The sequence below is a fragment of the Coloeus monedula genome (assembly GCF_965178545.1).
Source record: "Coloeus monedula genome assembly, chromosome: 23".
NCBI lineage: Eukaryota > Metazoa > Chordata > Aves > Passeriformes > Corvidae > Coloeus > Coloeus monedula.
In genome coordinates, this window is record NC_138803.1 from 7,339,017 (window position 1) to 7,359,759 (window position 20,743).

Sequence of the window (20,743 nt, forward strand, 5' to 3'; positions counted from 1 at the left end):
CAGCTACAATGGTCCACGTGCTGCTGCTCACTGACACAGCTAGAGGACACCTCTGCTGGGAACATTTTCCGTTTTCCATGATGGATGGTCACCCCAGAGGTTTGTCTGCTCCAGGAAAACAGGCATGCAGCATCTTTGTCGATAGAGTATCTTTGTATCAGACTCCAGTTCTGCCAAACTCGAGACTGAAATAGGTTAGTGGGCCTAGAAATTATGCGGAGTGTAATTGCCTATCTTGCTTCTTATGGAAGGCAGGCTAAAAATAAACCTGCCTGTGATTTACATAAATTCTATTCTGATCTGAACACTCAGAAAAAAAAAATAAAAGAAAAAAAAATGATCTTGGCATGTGAACACATACCCTTCTGCTGGGAAAGCAGTGCCAAGTCCCAAGTAGATTAAATGGCTTGTGTAACAGAGAGCAGCTGCAAGGACATTTTTCTTTGGGGATGTTGCTGAAATGTGTCATTCTCTAGAGCTGCACGCTGCTTAAGCAATGAGATATGGTATGTTAGACATACGTCACAGCTGAAACGCTCTCCCTGGACAAACAGAAGGATTGGCAGCTTCTGCCAAACACTATGACAGGTTAACCTGCACAGGTACCCTGTGTGCGGTCCCTCGTTGTGGTGACATGGAATAATACTAAATGTCAGTAAGTTTGAATTTGCACATAAGCTGGAGATTTCCAAAGGGAAGCATTAATATTAGAACAGTTTGGGGACTCCAGTAACATTTTGTTCAGTTGGATATGTTAATTGTGCTTTCCAGACCAAATGGGTTTGTTTGCTGTCTCAGTAAATCATTTTCTCTAGTGTGAATAAATTAAAACTTCACATTGTAAATTATGGGAATGAATGGAAGATTGTTTATAAATTGGGAAAAACAAGCCATATTTAGCCCTAGGAAAATCATCTCCATTGTTCAGGTTACTTGTCTTTGTTTTGGTGCTCCACTTTTCAGTTAAGAGCAGACTAGATGATTTATGTATTATTGTAACCTGTGACAGCTACAGAGAACTCTTTATTTCATGGCTGTGAGCATCTGTATTTGACTTCACAGTACAAGTGTTGCAGTGACAGATCCTACTTACTCGGAATAGCCTCTGTAGTGTGTTGAGCTGCACAGTGATTAAAACTCAGCAAGGCCCTGAGTGCATAATTAAGAAGTTTTAATAAAGTGCTATTATTAAAATTACTTTTTATTTTAATTTTTTTTAACGTGTTTGTGTATTGCAAGTTCTGATTGTTGTTTTGACCCTTTAAATTGTTGTAACACCCTTTTAACATGTTTGAGCCCATTGGTGTGTTGCCATACGAGCGCCATCACTTGCATGGTGCTTTGAGTACATCATGATCAGAAAATGGCCTCAAGTTACAGCAGGGGCGGGGTTTAGATTAGGTATGAGGAAATTTTTTTTCATGGAAAGGGTTGTAAAGCTTTGGAACAGGCTGCCCAGGGAAGTGGTGGAGTCACCATCCCTGGAAGCGTTCAAAAAAACGTGTGGATGTGGCACCTGAGTGGGTGCTGGTTGATGGTTGGACTTGATGACCTTAGAGGTCTTTTCCAACCTTAACAATTCCATATTCCATTCTGGTCAGTGTATTTGATTCATCTGCTGTTGTGGTGTCAAAAGCCTGTTTCCTCTTGTGCTTTATGTCCCTTTCTCACTTTGAGAGTCATAATTAGAGCTTGCAAATCACATTTGGTTTTTGTGAGGTGTTTCCCAGGCTGGGCTCAGTGATTTTTCCAGGCATCCCTGTAAATCCTTTTCTGTGTCTCAAGCTTGACAGTGGCAGGGGCTCACAGGGTGCAGTTTACTGGATTCTTGTTCTTGATCATCACTGCTGACGCATCTGACTTGAAATGGAAATCATGGGCCAGTTTACCCCATTTTTGAAAATACAACAAATCTTTATAAATAGGCAAAACACCATTAATCTGTTCAGTGTTTCTTCTCAAGAAAATATCAAATTAAAGAGAAGAAAGGAAAGTCTCCATATGTAATAAAAAAGGTCAGACTTCTCTTGTGGAACATTCTTTTGCATTTTTCTTCCCCACTGTTAAGCTGAAGGAAATGGTTATGTTTGCATTTTATTTGAAACCCATTCATTATTTTGAATTACTTGAGTTCTGCTTATATCTCCTTCAGCGTATGATCTTATATCAGAAACAGCTGCACAGGCCTTTGAGCCTTGCTGTTCTCCTGTTTAATAATGGAGTATTAAAATACTTGGCATTATCAGAGTAAACCCTGCTCACTGGTAATTCTCCTGACTGTATTCCCATGGTTAATGGACTTTTGTGTGTGTGCAATGTATTACTGTAGTCATATCTGATACTGGTGTGTGTGAAGCTGGAGTCTGAAAGTTGGAACTACTTCACTCAAAAGGATTTTCATTTTTAAAATCCTTAAGGTTGTAGGTAATTCATTAGGCTATGCAAGTATTTTGCTGCCAGTGCAGGGCATAAAACCAACTTAAAATGCTGCCTTTCTGTGGAAGTCATGCACAGGCTGAGAATGTCTACAGATGTAACAAGATACAGAGAAGAAAATTAGAGACCTGTGCTAGAACCATGTAACTGAGTAGTATTGCTGCCCTACATACGGGTTTCCAAATGCAGCTGGTCTCAATTTCCTATTTTTTCCTTAGTTCCCTTAGTTTCCTTAGTGGCGCATGACCCTGCTCTGCCATGTGCTGGCTGGGGATGCCCTGCGGAGACATGGCCTCTCCCAGGAGCAGATGGAAGGGAAGGGGCAGGCATCTGCCCAAAGCTCTGCTGATGCTCTCAGTGCTCGGGATGTGTTCTGGCATGTGAGCTGAGTGCTTGTGCTTTTTGGTGGTTTTAAAAAACAAGCTGATTGTTGTTGGTTGTGGTTAGACCAGAGCTGCCCTTTGTGGGTGCAGGGGAGTGTCCCCCACCCTGCCCATGGATACTCTGGAGCTGGCAGGGAAGTGAGCTCAGGGTAGGTGGCAGAAGGTTAAAAACCTCTTGGTTTTGCAGTGCTGGATCACAGAATCCCAGAATGGTTCAGGTTGAAAGGGACTTAAAGGATTGTCTCATTACATGGGCAGGGCAGGGATACCTTCCACTAGACCAGGTTGCTCCAAGCCCAGTCTAACCTGGCCTTGAACACTTTCAGGGACGGGGCAGTCACAGCTTCTCTGGACAACGTGTGGCAGGGCCTCAGCACCCTCACAGGGAAGAATTCCTTCCCTCTGACAGTGGGAAGCCATTCCCCCTTGTCCTGTCACTCCAGGCTTATTCTTCACTTCCGAGCTTCAGTGGTTCTGGTGCATTTGTGAACAATGTCAAGTGCTAACTGGACACCAAGTGTTATTTTCATACACTGACCAAATGGCACTGACAACTCTAGCTAGATTTCTTTTTTTCATGGCAGATCAGGAACCCAGCCATGGATATTCACACTCTAGAGCGTTCTATTACAGTTGACTTTGCTGTTTCTGTACAGCCAAAACTGAAATCCTGGAGAGTTGCATCCAAGCTTCCACTGTTTACATTTCATATGTTGTCCCTCTCAGCTCCAAGTATATTTTGGAACAAACAGTGCATGATTTGCCAGTCCTTTTTGTGTTTCTCAAAGGTATTTTGGAGATGTGCCTTCCAAAAGGTATTTTAGTTGTCTTCAGAACTTGAAATGCTTTAATGATGGAAGTTCATGAGCAAACACAAAGTCATATTAGTTTTGCACAGGTTTACTAACAGTGGCCTGGTTTATTGGGAGAATCTTTCCAACCCTGTAAGATTTCAAGGAAACAGTACAGCTCAGGATGCTGGGATATTCAAGAATGTGGAGTGAGAAACTTTGTCTCTCTGAATCAGTCACCACCTTGACTGAGGATCTGAAGGCATTATCCTGTGAAGGATGCTGTTGGACACTTCTTAGTTAGTTTTTAGTAATGAGTGATCTGAATCTGAAGGCTTAAAAAGTCAAAATTCATAGTTATTGGTGGTTCTGGAGTCGATTTTGTGTTACTGACAAAAGTAAGAAGGCCCCTAAAGTCAACTGGGATGTACATTCTGTAATGAAGTTTGTGGTAACCTTATTTCTTAAATCCTCATTTCTTTCACTAGTGCTGTAAACACCCTGCCAATATTTCGAGCACTCTGGTAAATGATTTATTAATACTGTAAGGCTTCTCTCTACCATAATTTCTGTAAATCAGACTATATTACCAAGAATTTATTGGATAGCATGTAGCAAACTATGACTAAACAAGCCTTTCAACATAAACCTAATATTTCTCAGCTTTCAGGTAGTAAGTGCGTTTGGTTTGATGGATTATTGTAGCTGTGAGGAGCCTTGAGATTTTTTCTGTGCAATAGACTATGTAAACTCGTCCATGAATTGTTCTGCATCTACCATGTTAATGTAATTATGTGAATCTGACATACTTACCCTTTACTTTCTGTAAAATTGCAGGATGTCTGTAACGACACAGCCGTAGTTCAGCTACATGAAAGATGCTTAATTCAATTTTCTTCAAAGCAGACTGACACTAGTAACAGTTAGCCACTTAACAGCCTTTATTTCACAGCAGGGTAATCTGCAAATGCTCTGCACGATGATTTATCTTCAGAACAAAGAAAGAAGGTTTGCTGTTGTAGTTGAAAGTTTAGGGTTGAGTTACTTAGAGGAATTAAATTCCTTCTTTGCTGCTTGGGCGGGCCCTGCTGCTCGTCAGGGGGTGCTCCTCCAGTCCTGCTTCCTTCCTTCTGTGATCATGTTCTGGGACTTCCCACCTGCACCAGTTGGTCTTGTGGTTACTCTATGCCTTGGAGTATTTGGTACGGGTTTGTAAAATGTAAATTACAAGTGGAGCTTGCCTCCAAACAAGCTGCAGTTTCTCAGGGAATGAACAGAAGTTAGCCTGAGTCCATAATGGGACCAGGATCTCTTTTCCCAGCTATTTTAGGTCTTCAGTATTTATTAGATGTGCAGTTCTTGGACATACTGCATTGAAAAAAGAGTGGGCAGGACAGCTGGAGAGAACACAGAGTGTGTCAGGTTCACCTGCAAAACTTTATCCCATTCTGAACCTCTCCTGCATCTGTCTCCCTAGGACAGTGGCATCCATCAGGAAGGTAATGACTTCCATATGGCTAATGTTTCCTAAATGTCTTTATGGTGCAATTAAAATGCACGGTAAAGTAAAGCAAGTGGATAGCAATGTCTTCCAAGCTTTGGGAAAGCTGAGATGTTCTTGTCAGGGCTGTGTACAAAAGCTCATCCCAAAGGAAGAATGGTGTAAAGGCCCTTCTCTCAAATCGTTCTTTGCCTGAACGTTTGATAATTTCTCAACTACCCCTTTTTCCTTATAACGTGTTTTCTCCAGGTGCTGGAATAACAAGCGTGGGTGCAGCATGGCTTAATGAAAATGTTTTTGCTGTCCCTGTCTTCAGTCAAATATTCCCTGCAGACATTTAGTAGAGGAAAATTCACACAGCCTAGCAGGTTTTAGTGAGATTTTGTTCGTGAATGTTTGAAGGCTGTTGTTAAAAAGGAATTTAAAATATATTTTGAAAATATTTTCTCCTTACGGCCCCGTTCTCAATTGTCGTACCTCCTTTGATACCTGTTCCCAAATAGTGCAGCTTAGTTGTATCTGAACTCATCAGCTTCTTATCTTCAGGACCTCTCCTTCCTTCACCAAACAACTTTCCCAAGTCATTCCTGGGTTTGTCCCCTGCTGATAACAGCGTTGTTAATTGTAGAAGAGTTTGGTTCTTTATGTGTGTTGGTCTGCCCTCAACCCAAGGCTTTGCAACTGATGCTGGGTTGAGGGAGGAGGTGTGAAGTCTGTCAGTATGGCCAGACCGGATTAACATATACTTTTGCTCTTCCTTCATGCTCTTTAATCATTCAAGGTTTTGGGGTTTTTTTCTTGTCTTTGTAAAATACATCATTGGCATTTCATATCGTAAAATGTACTGCTGATGTATTTGGCTTTTCTCCCACGTTTGTTCTAGGGAATCAACTTTCATTCTTTACCTTGTCTGTTCTGTTCATTGTCAGGGAAGAATCTAGTATCCTGTGACAGATTGCTGGTTTCAGATAAATGTTGCTACCTACCAGTGATACAGCAAATCAAGACACACTTACCAGAACCTGCCCACTTTGGAGAATCTCCGCTGAATTACTCAAAGGCTGGCCTTTTCTGGTGTAGGGTCTGACAGTGAAAAGATGTGATTAGTTCAGACTTCGGGAAGGGAGCAGTGTAGACCTACCGCTGCTTGAGTCTCATTAAAAGGCAGTCGAGCAGAAGTGCATGTCACATTCCTGAGATGATTATCTGCTCGTCATCTTTTCAACATCCTTGCAGCAACTTAAACCTAAAGCAGCTGGTAGTCGATGGAAGCTTATTGAGCCCTGTCTACTCCATCTCTTGGGAAGTAATGCTTCATCTGACAGGGAGCTTGCCTCCACTTCTAAGAAGCTGCAGTTTTCCAGGGAATGAGCAGAAGTTACCCTGAGTCCATAACGGGACCAGGATCTCTTTTCCCAGATGGGTCACTGGCCCAGGCACAGATGTCATCTCACTTCCCAGACTGGCCTGGATTTTCTTAGGGAGCTCCTCTCTTCCACAGGCGGAGTCCCAGCTTGGATTCCTGCCTTCATTACCTGGAAGGGAGACAGCGAGGTGTTGAGTGTGAGCATGTCGTGGAGCCCTTGGTGGCCTGGGACATGAGCTGCCAGGCAGTGCTGCTAAGTCTCAGCCTTCCTCCTCAGAAATCCCAGGGCTGTGGGCCCCCTTCCGTGAAGGAAAAGCGGGCTTCTGCACAGGAATCCATCTATGCCTCTACCCCACAAGCTGAGGAAGCACCCACTGACTGGGTTGGACATTCTCAAAATGTTCCAGTCTCTTTTCTATATTAGTTGTAGTAATTTGAACTTCCCACCTTCTCCTTGTGCTGAGAGCATAGGTGTGTATTTGCCAGGTCACAGTGAAGTACCTGCAAGTAAAGTACAGCAGGTACTGGCAGCTGTGTCACCACTGGGCTTTTCCATCCTCTCCATATTTCATGCATACAGTGATTCTCTTGCATGCTTGGAAATCATTCGTTGTGCTCAGTGAATGCATGTGTTCAGATCTGGAACCTGTGTGAAATTATCGTATGTTAATAGTTGCTGGGGAATATAATAAAGTTAATGTGTTACGCACTAATTCTAACTTGGATTTCCTAACACTGCATCCCTGGTTTGTGGAGCTGAACGTTTCCTTTAAACGGCTTTTGCTTAGTCACGTCAAAAATCACTTCATCTCAATGTGTGTATCAACAGCTCCGTTTCACTATACAGTAGCTGTTCTCCACTTGATGAGCCCTGAAAATTCCTGTTTTAGTTAGACTGTGAGTGAAGCCATGGAGCTGTTTTATAGCTCTTAACGTGTGTTTCACTGGAATTTTCATAGTCGGTGGCCTTTTGCAATCACAGCTTATGTAACACATCGTACAGCTGAGCGGAGCTGTTGGACACTCTGGGATCCTGTTCGCATGTGTGGAATTCTGAATGTACATGATGGAACTCTGGTTACATTTCTCCTCTGCTTTGTTCTAAGTGAGAAAACAAAATTGCATGGTGTTACGTAATATCTGCGGTTTTCACCCTGTGGGGTTCAAACTCCCCTAGGGAGGGGAGTGAGGAGCCTTGGGGGACGGAATTAGGGGGATCAGCAGGAAGGTGCCAGAAGGTGGCGGCAGATCGCTGCGGGCTGGGCCGGGAGAGCTCCTGCCTGCCCAGCCCTCGGATTGTGGAGGCTGTTTTTTGGTGGATGAGAGGCTGGGCATTCCCTGACCACATGCACTGGGACCCAGAAATCAACCCTACCTAACCCCTCCCTCCCCCCTTACCCTCCCTGCCGCCCCCCTGGAATCCTTGGCTGATCCCACAACGCGGGCAGCAGGGGAGCGGAGGAATTCTGCCCTGCTCAGGTGAGACCCCACATGCAGAGCTGCCTCCAGCTCTGGGGACTGACATCAGAAAGATGTGGAGCTGCTGGAACAAATCCAGAGGGGACCACGGAGATGCTGCAAGGGCTGCAGCCCCTTGGCTCTGGATCCAGGCTGGGAGAGCTGGGGGTGTTCAGCCCGGAAAAAAGAAGGCACTGGGGAGATCTTAGAGCCCCTTCCAGCACCTAAAGGGGCTCCAAGAGAGCTGGAGAGGGACTTTTGACAAGGACTCAGAGTGACACGACAAAGGGGAATGGTTTTTCACTGCCAGAGGGCAGGATTAGATGGGATATTGGGAAGGAATTCTTGGCTGTGAGGGTGCTGAGGCCCTGGCACAGGTTGCCCAGAGCAGCTGTGGCTGCCCCATCCCTGGAGGTGTCCAAGGCCAGATTGGACGGGGCTTGGAGCAACCTGGGACAGTGGAAGGTGTCCCTGCTCACAGCAGGGGGATGGGACTGGATGAGCTTTAAAGTCCCTTCCAACCCAAACCATTATAGGATTTTATGATTTTACCCTTCTGTTCACTAGTGGAGCACACCAGGACTTCAGCTGTTTTAAAAAAAAATTCCTCCAAAAGCAAGGGAATGCAATTACATTTTCTCATCTGTTCACTTAAAATACGTTTTCGTGCAAAAGGCTGTAATGAAGGTATGAGCCCTAGTAATGAATTAACATAGTTTAATAGGAAAGCAGCTTACTTTTAGTAAACTGCTGATTTGAAAAATTGCTTTTACAGTGAACAGTAAAGTATTTTTGAAAAGTTTGAAAGAAAATCATCCTCTCCTTATTGAGTCACCTATCAGCACTGCAGCTCCTTGGTGTAGCTGTCACTGTCTCCAGAAGGTGTTGGCATGGAAACTTAAGGCAGGGAATACCACATCTCTGGAAAGTTGTCACCTGTGTCTGTGTAAAGTGTTCATCAAAACAGCATGGAGAATTTCCATATGGTGTTCAGAATGATTTGGTGAGGATGTCACCGATACTCTGTATGCCAACAGCATTAGCCAGAGGTATTTGGGACATTATTACCAGACAGCAACATAAAAACTACACAGACTGAATTCTTAGAATTTATTTATATGTTTCAGTGTTGAACTTTGCTGTTTTACCAACATTACTGATCTAGAAATGCGTTTTTTTGTCAAGTTCTAGGGACACCATGGCAATGCTCCTCTGCTTGTAACTGCAACGTGTTATTTTTGAGCATTTCCTTGACAGGTTGGATATATAAATAGCTGGGTTTTGTCCTGCTTAGGTACAGCAGCAAAGGTAACTTCACCAGTGCAGTTTGTGAGAGCCACCATCCCCATTTTTGTGATACCCATCACTCCTATTTGCCTCTCTACTTCACAACTCTGTATTTTGCTGCAGTAGCACTTGAGTCTTTTTTTCTTCTGCAGTCACTTAATTCTCCTTCCCCAGCTCCAGTGTGCATATCCTCATCTAAACAGGTCTTTTGTGGTTAATTTAAATTAAAACTGAAAACAAGAGGCTTGTGCATGTTCATCTTGCAGAACCTGAGTGGTATAAGGTACATTATTCCTCTTGACTGGTCCCTGTGTTGCCTGTGTTATCCTTTAGAGGCGGCTCAGCAGCACAACAAACACCAACCCGACATTTATCAGGTCATTTTGGAGAGGCTGATACATGAAGTTTTCCTAAAAGTCTGCGTCAAACAGTGTAGAAGAAGCATGTTCAGCTCCTGGAGGGAAAATAATCTGGTTTTTGCCAGAGGTTGCCTAAAGCATCCTTACTATTACTTTATTTTTCTGCTTTCTAATGCACACCATTCTCTATGTGAATTTCTGTAATCTTTCCTCTGCCCACTATTTTGTTTGACTTTCCTCTGTTTTCCCCGGGCAATCATATCAATCTTCAATTTAGTCATCTTGGTCTCAGAGTATAGTCCAGTCTCTAAGCTTTTAGTGTTAAGATTAACCCCTCAGTATTGGGTATCGTCAGTAGCAGCCTTGCTTTTATTTTGTCTTTAAACTGAGTTGATATTTATTGAAAAGGGTTTATGAGCTTTTAAAATTTTAAACATGAAGAGGGAAAGATCAGTGAGTAAATAAAGTCTGTAATTCTACATCCAGAACAGATTTTCACATATTGCCAAGTGTTTCCAACATGCAGTGCTCTGAAGGTAGCTAATGACCAGATTCATCTGCCTCAGTGAAATATGAGTATATTGATCTGCCTAAGTGAAATATGCTGGGATTGCTGAAGTGCAGATCTGGCTTTGACAAGGAAATGGATGGGCCATTTTAGCAGCAAAACATTTTTTTAATGTTGAGAAAATTTCTTGTCTACAAAGAAAAAAGGAATTTGTAGTAACAAATGGAAAATACTGTTCTTGCTGGAGATTACCCCATTTGTTTCCATTTTCTATGACATATTTTGCTCATTATGCTGCCGGAAGCAAATCCAAAGTTTTATCAGGAACAGTTCATGCTGGTAAAATAGGGAATTGAGTTGGGGGCTGCAGAGTTGCTGTGCATTCCTGGAAAGGGGTTGGATGGAGAATTGTGGGAATTGTGGCATTAGTGGGAATTGCTGTCGCTTGTGTAACTGCTGGACAGCCACGAGGACAATGCTGAGGTGTTGTCCCAACACTGCAGAATGCTTTTTGTGTGTTTGGAAGTAATTTTTAAATAAATGACAGTGTCAAAGCAGGTGAGAAGCTGACTTCATTTGGAGCTCACGGCTCGTGTTTGGCACAGGATGTGCTGCCTGTTCGGAGGGTGTGCTGGGCTGCTTCTGTCCTTGCTTGAGGGCTTAAGGTGGTTTTGTGTGTGTTTTGGTTAATCTGTGGACATCACCGACCTCTCTGAAGGGCTGATAGGTTATCTTGGTTCCACTTCGAAACACTCCTCATCGTGCCATGGTTTTGTTTGGAGGGAAGTGGGTGCAGGTTGAAATTCTGTTTGCTGTTGGTGAGTGGTGGTTGCTGAGGTCATGTTTGAGAGTTGAGTACGAGGTGTGAAATGTCCTCACCTTGGCTAAAAGGGAAGGGAAAGTATAAACTTGCCACAACCAAAACACGCAGCCAACTTTGCAGAAGTGACACATGGTTGGGAAAACCTGGTTAGTGGGTGGAGGGGTTTGATGCTTTGGGATTTTTTCCAATTTTGACATATATGTAAGTACAGTAATTGGTTGACGATGTAGGTGAGTGGGCCTTGTATGAAGACTGCTGTGGGTCTGTGACCTGTTTGAGGTGGTCTCCTCAGCAGCTTTGAGCTCACGGGCTTCAAAGGCTCCTGTCAGAAATGCTTCTGGGACAGGTTTATGCATTTCATAGCCTGTTGGTGATGTAATTTAACAGGAGCAGTTGTCTGTTCCAGCCTTTGTCCCCACTGTTGTGCTACACCAGCATCCACCTGCTGCTGCCCATCTCGTGCTCTGGGTTTGGAGACAAAGGTTGAGCTTTTTCCCTAAAGCCATGAGTGTTCTGCTGTAGTACGTAACTTAAATTTACCAAGGTCACTGAACCCTATTTAATGTGCTTTCTGGGAGGCTGACAGGGTACAAAAGATTGGTGTGTACCCTCCTGTCAGAAGGATGAGGCAGTAATACAAGAGCTCAGTTATTTGTGTGCTGAAGGGGTCGTGGTTCTCCAGTGATGTGACAGATTCACTAATGATACCTGACAGAAGTATTGCAAAGGAGTAATTGAAAAAAAAACCAACTCTCTTCTGTTATACAATGTTTTTAAGAAAGAAATATTTTCTTTTTATAATTTGAAGAATGCAGGTTCTCGTGTGACAAAATGTTGAACTCAGGTGACTAGTGAGTAGGTGTAAATTGAATGGAAACTGCTTCAAAATATAGTGAAATAGTTTCCTGTCTGTAGAGACTTTGAATTTTGGTAATAGGTTTTGTATTTTAATACTTCATATTGATTTTCAAAGAATTCCAGAATATTGTCACTGTCTTGTTTGGGAGATGAGGGGGTATGGTTGTCAGTCAGCTCTGCTTAAAATCACTCTGCCAGAAGAAATTCTTCCCTGTGAGGGTGGGGGGGCCCTGGCACAGGTTGCCCAGAGCAGCTGTGGCTGCCCCATCCCTGGAAGCATCCAAGGGCAGTTTGAACTGCACTTAGAGGAACCTGGTCTAGTGGAAGGTGTCCCTGCCCGTGGCAGGGGGTGAAACAAGATGAGCTTTAAGGTTCCTTTCCGACACAAGCCATTCTGGGATTCTGTGATTTGATAGCACAAAATGGTTTTTTCCATCAAGGTTGTTGTATTTAAAACAGCCCAACTCTTCCAACTGCTTGCTTCTTCTGGAACTTCTATAGCAATGAAACACAGTTCTTGTTTTGAGACCCTGCTTTGCAAATTATTCTAATTTGTTCTTTTTTCTTTTTAAGGAAAAGTTATCAACAAGGACTTGCGCCACTACCTGAGCCTTCAGTTCCAGAAGGGCTCAATAGACCACAAACTCCAGCAAGTGATCAGAGACAATCTCTATTTGAGAACCATCCCTTGTAAGTATGTAAAGATCAGCCTCATTTGATCTGTTCCTGCTAACTCCCACATCATTTGTGAGCTTGAAATGCCTTCTCTCTTCATCTGATTTAGAGTTTTACTTCGCAGCAGGGACTTCTGGCTTTGCTACAATGGTTTCACATCTGAAGCTGCCATGAATTGGTACAGCCAGTATGGACTGAAAACCAGCAAAAATTTGAGAAGTCAAAGCTCAGATTGTTTCAGTAATATCTGTGCATTGCTCTTCAAAAGTTTGTCAGTAGTTGTTGTTAGAATGAGTGCAGCCACCACAAGAAATAAATCTTTCTCAGCATGATTGAGCAGTGCAAAACCATCCTGATTTTTGTCAATGTGTTGGGTTTTTTTTTTCTTCACAAAGAGCAAATTGAGGCCTTGAGTGTCAAGTGCATTAGGCACAGCAGGGCAGCTGGAAGGAGGGCGGCAGGACGTGTTGGGTGCAGAAGGGGTGGCACTGGCAAAAGGTACAGGCAAACTGCTTATCCTGAGAAGACTGATTAAAAAGGCTCTTCGCTGACTGTTTAAATATTCATTGCACTAAAAACTTACTTTGTCAACTAACGTTTTTGTATCTACAGGAATTCTGCTGTGTTCTCTCTGAGCACTCCCAAGAGTTTGTGACTTTCTTAAAGTGCATTTCACTATTATTAGCTTTTATTTACTAGCTCTTGTTCATGCTGCCTGAAAAAAATTTACATATGCCTTTAAAATGCTGTTAGGTAGTAGGCAGTCATGAATAGTAATGAGTCAGTGCAGTGCTTTCAGGAGAGTTTTAATTAAGCTGTTGTAACTATGGGAGGCCTGTTTTCATAGACAAAACACTTTGAGAACCTCTGCATTAACACAGGAATTTACTGATAAAGCTTACCTATAGCCAGGGGTTGGAGTGTGGCTGAATTACACTCTGAACTGTAGATAAAAAAATAAGTTTTATGCCTAGTTATGGATTTGGTGGCCCAAAAATCAGATGTGCTTAGTCATGATGACCTCATTGCAAATTAGAGAGTTGGTGCCGGTGGAAGCAGGGAAAGATGCAGCACCATTACAGCTGGCTTAAAATAAAATACCACAGCTGTTCCTGGAATCCCAGACTGGGATTGCCTGGCCCAGGCATCGTCAGCTGCCATGAAAGTTGCTTTTGGTTCACTGACCATAAGAAAGATTTCTCTCTTAATTACCACCTCACCCAACTTTTTCTCTCCTCCTCCCTCAATACCAGAACTGTCATTCCTATGTGATTTGCTGGCTCAGTTTTTATACATTATTGTTCACTTGCTCACCAGTTGTTCTAACTGGAGCGACATCATCTTTGTATAAAGATTCGAAAATACATTGTTTTTATTGAACTGTGCAGCAGGCAGCATTTGATAACAGGCAGCACGTAAGTACCTTACAAGAGTGTTTTCTCTGTCTTTGCAGGCACTACAAGGGCTCCCAGAGATGGGGAGGTCCCTGGGGTAGACTATAATTTCATTCCTGTTGAGCAATTTAAAGCGCTGGAAGAAAGTGGAGCCTTACTAGAAAGTGGAACATATGATGGTATGTCGGTGATGTTTAATGGAATGGGAATAAGGACCCAGTACTTGTGTCCAGGATCTTAGTCCAAGTGCAGCTCCTTGTGGTACCAGTTTTCCTGCTCACTTGATGGTCATGATAGTAGTAGAGAGACAATAGTGAGTCTGTTCTTGGATTACTGTGAAGAGGAGGAGCGATCTTGTTTTAAAGCGCTCTGATAAACCACAGATTGTCATTTCAACCATTCTTAATCCTACCTGATTATTTTCACTGTTGCATTTTTGGGAAGCATTCTGAAAAGGTTTGTCTGTGCCTGGTACAAATTTAAGAGAATTTAGTCAATTTTGTGTAAACCTCAGAGAACGGAGCCATGTTCTCCTCCCAGGTGTGCTTTAAAAGGACAGAAGGCGAGAGAAAGTCTGACCCAGCAGGGAAACAAAAGCATTTTTCAATGGAAGATTGAACAGCTCTAGACCAGATTGTCCAAATCTGTAGCAAAGTTGGGTTTGTTAAGTGTGGTGAAGAAAAACATTGTAATGAAGGTAGTGAAAAAAGAAAAGAAGATGTCAAAAGTAGACAGTCCTTTGAAAGGCTCTGTGCCTCTTGTTTTCTGTATCCCACGCTATGTGTTAATATCGTCCCGCCTGAGGAAATCTCCTAAGTAAATTTAGGCTAAACTAGTACTTTTTTTTTTAATCCTTAGCTGCACTTTATCTGGCTGTCCCCTCTCTGAGCCTTGCCCTTCCTTGATATTTGCAGAAGGGTTTTCTTTCTTACTTTATTTACATGGTCAAAACCATATCCAGGCACCAAAAGTTACCCCAGTAGGAATTCTGGGAAGCTTCCTTGCTTTTTGTGCTCAATTCCCTAATAAAAATCATATGAGCAGTCAGAAGAGAGGTCAGTTGCTGAAATTCTTTTGCAGAAAGCAGCAGATGATTCCTTTGTGCTTTAGATTAAAATACTGAAGGAAAAATCTGTTCCTTCTTCTGATGTAAAAATAATTTTTAGATGAAGCCGTATTAATATCTTTGTTTTGCAAGTGTATTGTCAGTAGAAAATTGCAAATGTTAAAAATCAATTACTTGTTAACTGGCTTTGTGGAAATAAATACTTTGTTACTGCACAAACTTAATTTGCTTTTTGACTTCAATATTTCTGTTGCTCTGTTAATTAGGATATAGAGTAAGAATAATTGATTTTCACTCTTTTGCTCCTCTCAGATTACTCCCTAAGTCTCTTTATGGAGTATGGGTGGATTCCAGGCAAAGTAACAAATCCATCTTTTTTTTTAGAAAACTTAAGGCAGGATAAAAGCTTTGAGTTAACCTCTTGTTTTCTGACAACTCGTGCTTCATTGACAAGAAGTCAGTGTATGAATAAGTACACTTTGACTGTTGATTGGGATTTGGTAGTGCTGATGTCTTCTTTGAGGCTTTAAATTTTCACCAAAGCATGTTTGCGTGTGCAGTAAAATGATTACAGCCACTGCCAGTGCATTCAGCAGTATCAGTGTTTCAGTGATCCTGATTTCTGTCTCATTTTCAGGTAATTTTTATGGTACTCCGAAGCCTCCAGCAGAGCCCAGCCCCTTTCAGCCTGATCCGGTGGATCAAGTTCTTTTTGACAATGATTTTGATACTGAATCGCAGAGGAAAAGAACCACATCCGTCAGCAAAATGCAAAGGATGGAAAGTTCTCTCCCTGAAGAGGAGGAAGAGGAAGAAAAGGAAGCAGTTAATGGCAGCGGAGGGATAGGTTGGTTGACAAGGGGAGAAATTGCCTGGAGTACTGCATGAATGGATAAGGACTATACAAATAACATTCGGGCTTCCTTAGTTTTGGTGAAGTTTGAAGGCAGTTTCTATTCAGGCCGCTGCTTCTACTCAATTTTTAAATGACCTTTTAAAAAGAACCAGCTGTTCTCCCAGCCAGATGTGCAATTGCATCATAAAATGCATTGCTCAGTGAAGAACATGTGGTGCTGGATATGGGCCAGTTACACGAGTGGGAAGGAAAAATTTATCCATTCTTCAAGTAACAGAACCCTTCGCAGAGTAGAATTCATACCCTGTAAATGTTACTGTTTAATTTTGAGGCAATTACTGAATTTGTACACAGGAGATTTTAGGGAATTGGTTGGTTTAAGGGGCAACGTTGGTGCATACTGTACAATTTTCAGATGATTTTGTGTAAGGGAACTATCACACAACCTAAAACCACCCGAGGGGGAGCTTGTGGAGAGCAATAAAGCCAAGTGTGTTGAGGCTGGCGCGGTGTCCAGCAAGACCTTTCTGGGATTGGCAGGATGCCCTTTTCTTTTTGCTGTCATGGTTACTCATCTCGAGGGGGGAAGAACGGATGGTGCAGAGGAGCTGTCGCATTGCATTTGCAGCTGATCCTGTGTGTTAGTGTTTAGGACAGAGTTACACTGACCAGACGTGACCTAATCTTGTCATCTTCCACACCACAGAGGGGCCAGTGGTCAGGCTGGTGGTTGGGTGAAGGTCATGGACATCATCATGTCAGAGAGGGTGCCAAGCGTAACCTCAGTTCTGAAGGGTGGAGGCTTCCATTTAAAGTTTCCTGCAGGAGTTTTTGGGATCTTTTTTCTAGTTGTGGCTTATAGGAAAGTGTTGTTTATTTTACTGGCAGCTTGGGTCTTCTCTACATTTCCTTCTGATTCTTTGAGGAATATTAGTAGGATTTTTTTGGGTCGTTTTATGGCATTACAAACACCTCTATGTAGAAACGGCAACAGAGTGTAGTCAGCTCGGACTTCTGCCAGCATTGATTTTTCAGAGTAGGCTCAGACATATAATACAAGGTTAATTCTGTTTGGCAGGGGAAGAGCAGAGTTCAGGGTTTTCATGTCAGCTTTTCAAAGTTCAGAGCTGAAAAAAAAACCATGGAAAAATGCACATCACATACAGGGATGTGTTTGACATCCACTTGTAGCCAGATTAAGAGGGTGGTTCTTTGTGAGAAACAACATAAGCATCTGACAAACACTTTCCCTGAACAACTGCAGAAAACAAAGAAAAACATTCAGATTCTCCTGACTGGACGAAACCTGTTCCCAGCTACAACCAGACAAGCAGCAACATGGACTTCAGAAATTATTTGTCAAGGGATGAGACGCTGGAACCACTACCCAAGAACTGGGAAATGGCCTACACGGACACTGGCATGATCTACTTTATCGAGTGAGTAACTCTGTGGAGGAGAGAAGTGCTGGTGGCTGGAGTGTGGAAAGCTGCTCTTGCACCTCTCTTCTGCTCTTGCTGCTTCTGTTTCTTTATGAAATTTAGTATATTCCTACTGTTACATTCCATACTCGCAATCCTCAACATTGCACACTCGGTACAATTGCCATCATGCCGGAAAACCTTATGGTTCCACCTGCAAAGTCAGTTTGTTTGTTCTAAGTTTTGTATCTCACAAATACAGAGCTGGCTGGGTATTGCTAAGTGAAGTATAACATGGAAACCTTCTCTATGTCAAATTTCTCCGAAATTTGAGACCTTATTTATTTTTTCTTCTCTGCTTGTGTTCCTTGGCTGGGAATGGATGTTTCAAAATACAAATAGGCCAGATGAAAGCCCAGGATAGGAAAGTAGTAATGTTTGTAATTGAATGTAATGAAAGTAGTGTGCACATGTAAGACTGCCTCATTTATGAGTTCTCAGGAAAAAATGAAACAGAAACCTTCCGGAGAGTTAAGCTTATGAGGAGGCTAAAAATATTTTTTTCCTATCAGGTAGAAACAGCTGCTGTTCCCATACGAGCTTTTGGGGGCTGGGGAGAGGGTCTGTGCCTCTAACACTTCCCGTGTGTCCCGGAGAGTCTCCAGTGTGCTGGTGCCTTTTCTTTTTAGTATTTTATGATGTGACTGAGGCACAAATAAAGGTTGTGTTATCTGAAGTGTACAGTTTGCCTACAACAGTAAGTACTTAAAGCAAATTTTTTCACTGTGAGGGAGTTCTCTTACTGGCACATGTTCTGCTCCACAGTCACAACACCAAGACAACCACATGGCTTGATCCCCGGCTCTGTAAGAAGGCCAAAGCTCCTGAAGATTGTGAAGATGGAGGTGAGATGTTCAGAATGCATTTGTCACCTGTCACTGATAAATGTCTGAGTTTATCCCAGCTGGATACAATCCACTACTGCTGTGGTAGAAGCTTCTCCCTGGTAGATGTGACTCTGGAGCTGGCAGTGTAGTGCTGAGTGTCCCTTGCTTGGCGGCAGTAGGAATTTACATAAGACTGGGAAAGTCCATGGTGTATTTTCCCTGGAGTGGTAGAATCTGGCTGAATGGAAGGTTTATCTGCATTCCTGAGCAGAATATGAGATGTTTTGTTCCAGTAAGTGTCATTCTTAAGGAGAAAGCTGCACGTGAGTGATGATCTCACTGGAAACTGTTGTACCGATGGAATATGGCAGAAGGAGAAGGTCCACAAGTAACAGAATATAGAAATAACAAAGAAGGTACGGCAAAATACATACTGCTAATGAGAACTATTGCATGTGAGATAGTATTTGAATGCAGAAGCTAAGAGAACAATCTGCTTTCAATTCCTTCAAGACTTCCAGGTCAGTAGCCTGCAGGCAATTCCCGCAACCATTTCCTGCACAGTTGGGCAATTTAGTCTGCTAGAAAAGAGTATCAGATAGCTCTGTCTTCGGCAAATGCCTGACATGTTCCAAACGCTGAAGCAGGCTCAGAATGACCTGTCATCCTCCAAAATTGCCCAGCCTAACAGCCGTGTATCCATAATGAAGCCAGCTGGAACAGTGGCTGCGTACTGCTGCTTATTAAACATATGTGCAGCTCACCACAGGATAAAAAGAGCACTTCAAACAGAGATGCAGGATATCCAAATGAACAATACTTAAATTATTAGACCCACTGGGTCTTCAGTCAGACCCCGTGGAGCGATGCTGGTATTGGTAATTGGTAACATGCTGTCATATGCTAGGGAAATTCCTGTTACTGTCAAACTTAGGACAGCCTCAAACAAGATTGCAGGGCAAATTTATCCTTAAAATGTCTGGCTAACTGACTATATTCATTATTCTAATATTTCCGTGGTCAAGATAACTAGAACAATGAACTTGAATAATCTGACCTCTGTGGTAACTGCTTATCACCTTCAGTCAGTCATGAGCTGCTGGCACCCTCTTACCAGATGCCGAGTTTGCCATAAAAAGGAGCCTTTGCATGTTACTTCCAGTACAAACAGGTCTTTAAGTTTGTTATATGTTTAAAGTGGTCTGATTTCATTGAATACAAGTTTCATCATTTCATTTAGTGGAAGAAAGAGTAAGAGTTACGGGGCTTCAGATTCCCTGGAACAGGCTTTCATCAGGGAAGAAAACGGGACCTGTCTTTTCCTCATATTTTTCTAGGTGTTCTTTAATGAAAACTCTGATATTTGCAGATAGTTTTCCCCTGTAATGGAGAACTTGGTCTTTCTGATTGCAGAACTTCCTTATGGATGGGAAAAAATAGAAGACCCTCAATATGGGACATATTACGTTGAGTAAGTGCTAATTATTGAGTTGGCATAGTTATAAATTGAGCAAGAAATTCTGAAGTGCCTGATACCCAGTAAGGAGACGTTGTAATGCAGTGAAAGGCCAGGCTGGACAGGGCTTGGAGCAACCTGGTCTAGTGGAAGGTATCCCTGCTCATGGCAGGGGGTGGAACTGGATGGGTTTTAAGGTTCCTTCCAGTCCAAACCATTCTGGGATTCTGTGAAAGTATTAAATATATCCAGGAAAAACAGTCCTGGGGGCAGTGAACTCACGGCACAAACTTCTGGCAGCACTGGCATGTGGGAAAAGCCACCGTGTGCCCTTAAAGACTTAGTGGAGTGTTTTTCATTCGGGGAAGGAAAGCAAGTAGCAACCAAAATAATTTATAAATGGAAATGAGCTGATGTCATTTTTCTTAACTTTAACAAAAACAGAGTCACTTGACTTCAGAGTGGCACCTGATAACTTTAAAAGAGCAAAAATAACTTGCAGATCATTGCTGTCTCCAAAGAGCCAAGTCAATAACCACTAAAGTGCTGCAAGAGCTCTTTCGAATCTCCTTCCAGCCAGGGGAAATTAAATCTCTCTTTAACCATGGAGAGGAAAATTGGTAGAGTTGAAAATGTAGCTTCAGAGAAGAAGCAAACATTTTTCACTTTGCAGAGCCGAGGTATTTGAATTATGCTCAAATTTGTTCGTTTTCCCCTCCTCTGCTGTACTGCTCTAGCATCTGCTAGGAAGAAGGTGATGCCTGAGTTTGTAAACACTATAGGTGGATGGGTCAAGAGAAGAAACAGATTTGCTCAGTTCTGAACAATTGCAACTCTACCTAGTGATTAAAGGGAGTAAAATTTTATCTGCCTCGAAGTAAATAAGCTGCTGAAAGAACGAACCTGCTTTAAGTATTGGTTATGAGAGTGTTTTGTTCATTCCTCCAGAGCATTCATCTGAGATTAAAAAAAACTAGTGTTTGTAGATGCATTTTTTTGGGGTTGCCTTTGTTGGGAAATAGTCAGAATGTTTTCTGTTGAAATCCTGACCTACCTTTTGTATGCCTGCAGTCATATTAACCAGAAAACTCAGTTTGAAAATCCAGTATTGGAAGCCAAAAGGAAAAAACAGCTAGGACAGACTGATGCTGGGCCTTCCAAATCAGGTATCACTGAATATTGTGTTCTTTGTCACATGTATCTTTATCTGCAGGTATG

At 42.5% G+C, this 20,743-nt stretch overlaps 1 protein-coding gene across 2 annotated transcripts in view; it reads left to right on the forward strand.

Moving 5' to 3' along the window:
* Positions 1 to 20,743, forward strand: part of MAGI3 (membrane associated guanylate kinase, WW and PDZ domain containing 3) — a 61,690-nt gene that overhangs the window by 18,584 nt on the left and 22,363 nt on the right. For both annotated transcript variants that reach the window (XM_082296062.1, XM_082296061.1), the window contains exons 2-8: positions 12,344 to 12,460; positions 13,899 to 14,018; positions 15,543 to 15,752; positions 17,026 to 17,200; positions 18,008 to 18,087; positions 19,483 to 19,540; positions 20,597 to 20,691. In XM_082296062.1, coding sequence (XP_082152188.1) covers positions 12,344 to 12,460; positions 13,899 to 14,018; positions 15,543 to 15,752; positions 17,026 to 17,200; positions 18,008 to 18,087; positions 19,483 to 19,540; positions 20,597 to 20,691 — 855 coding nt within the window. The remainder of the gene's footprint in view (positions 1 to 12,343; positions 12,461 to 13,898; positions 14,019 to 15,542; positions 15,753 to 17,025; positions 17,201 to 18,007; positions 18,088 to 19,482; positions 19,541 to 20,596; positions 20,692 to 20,743) is intronic.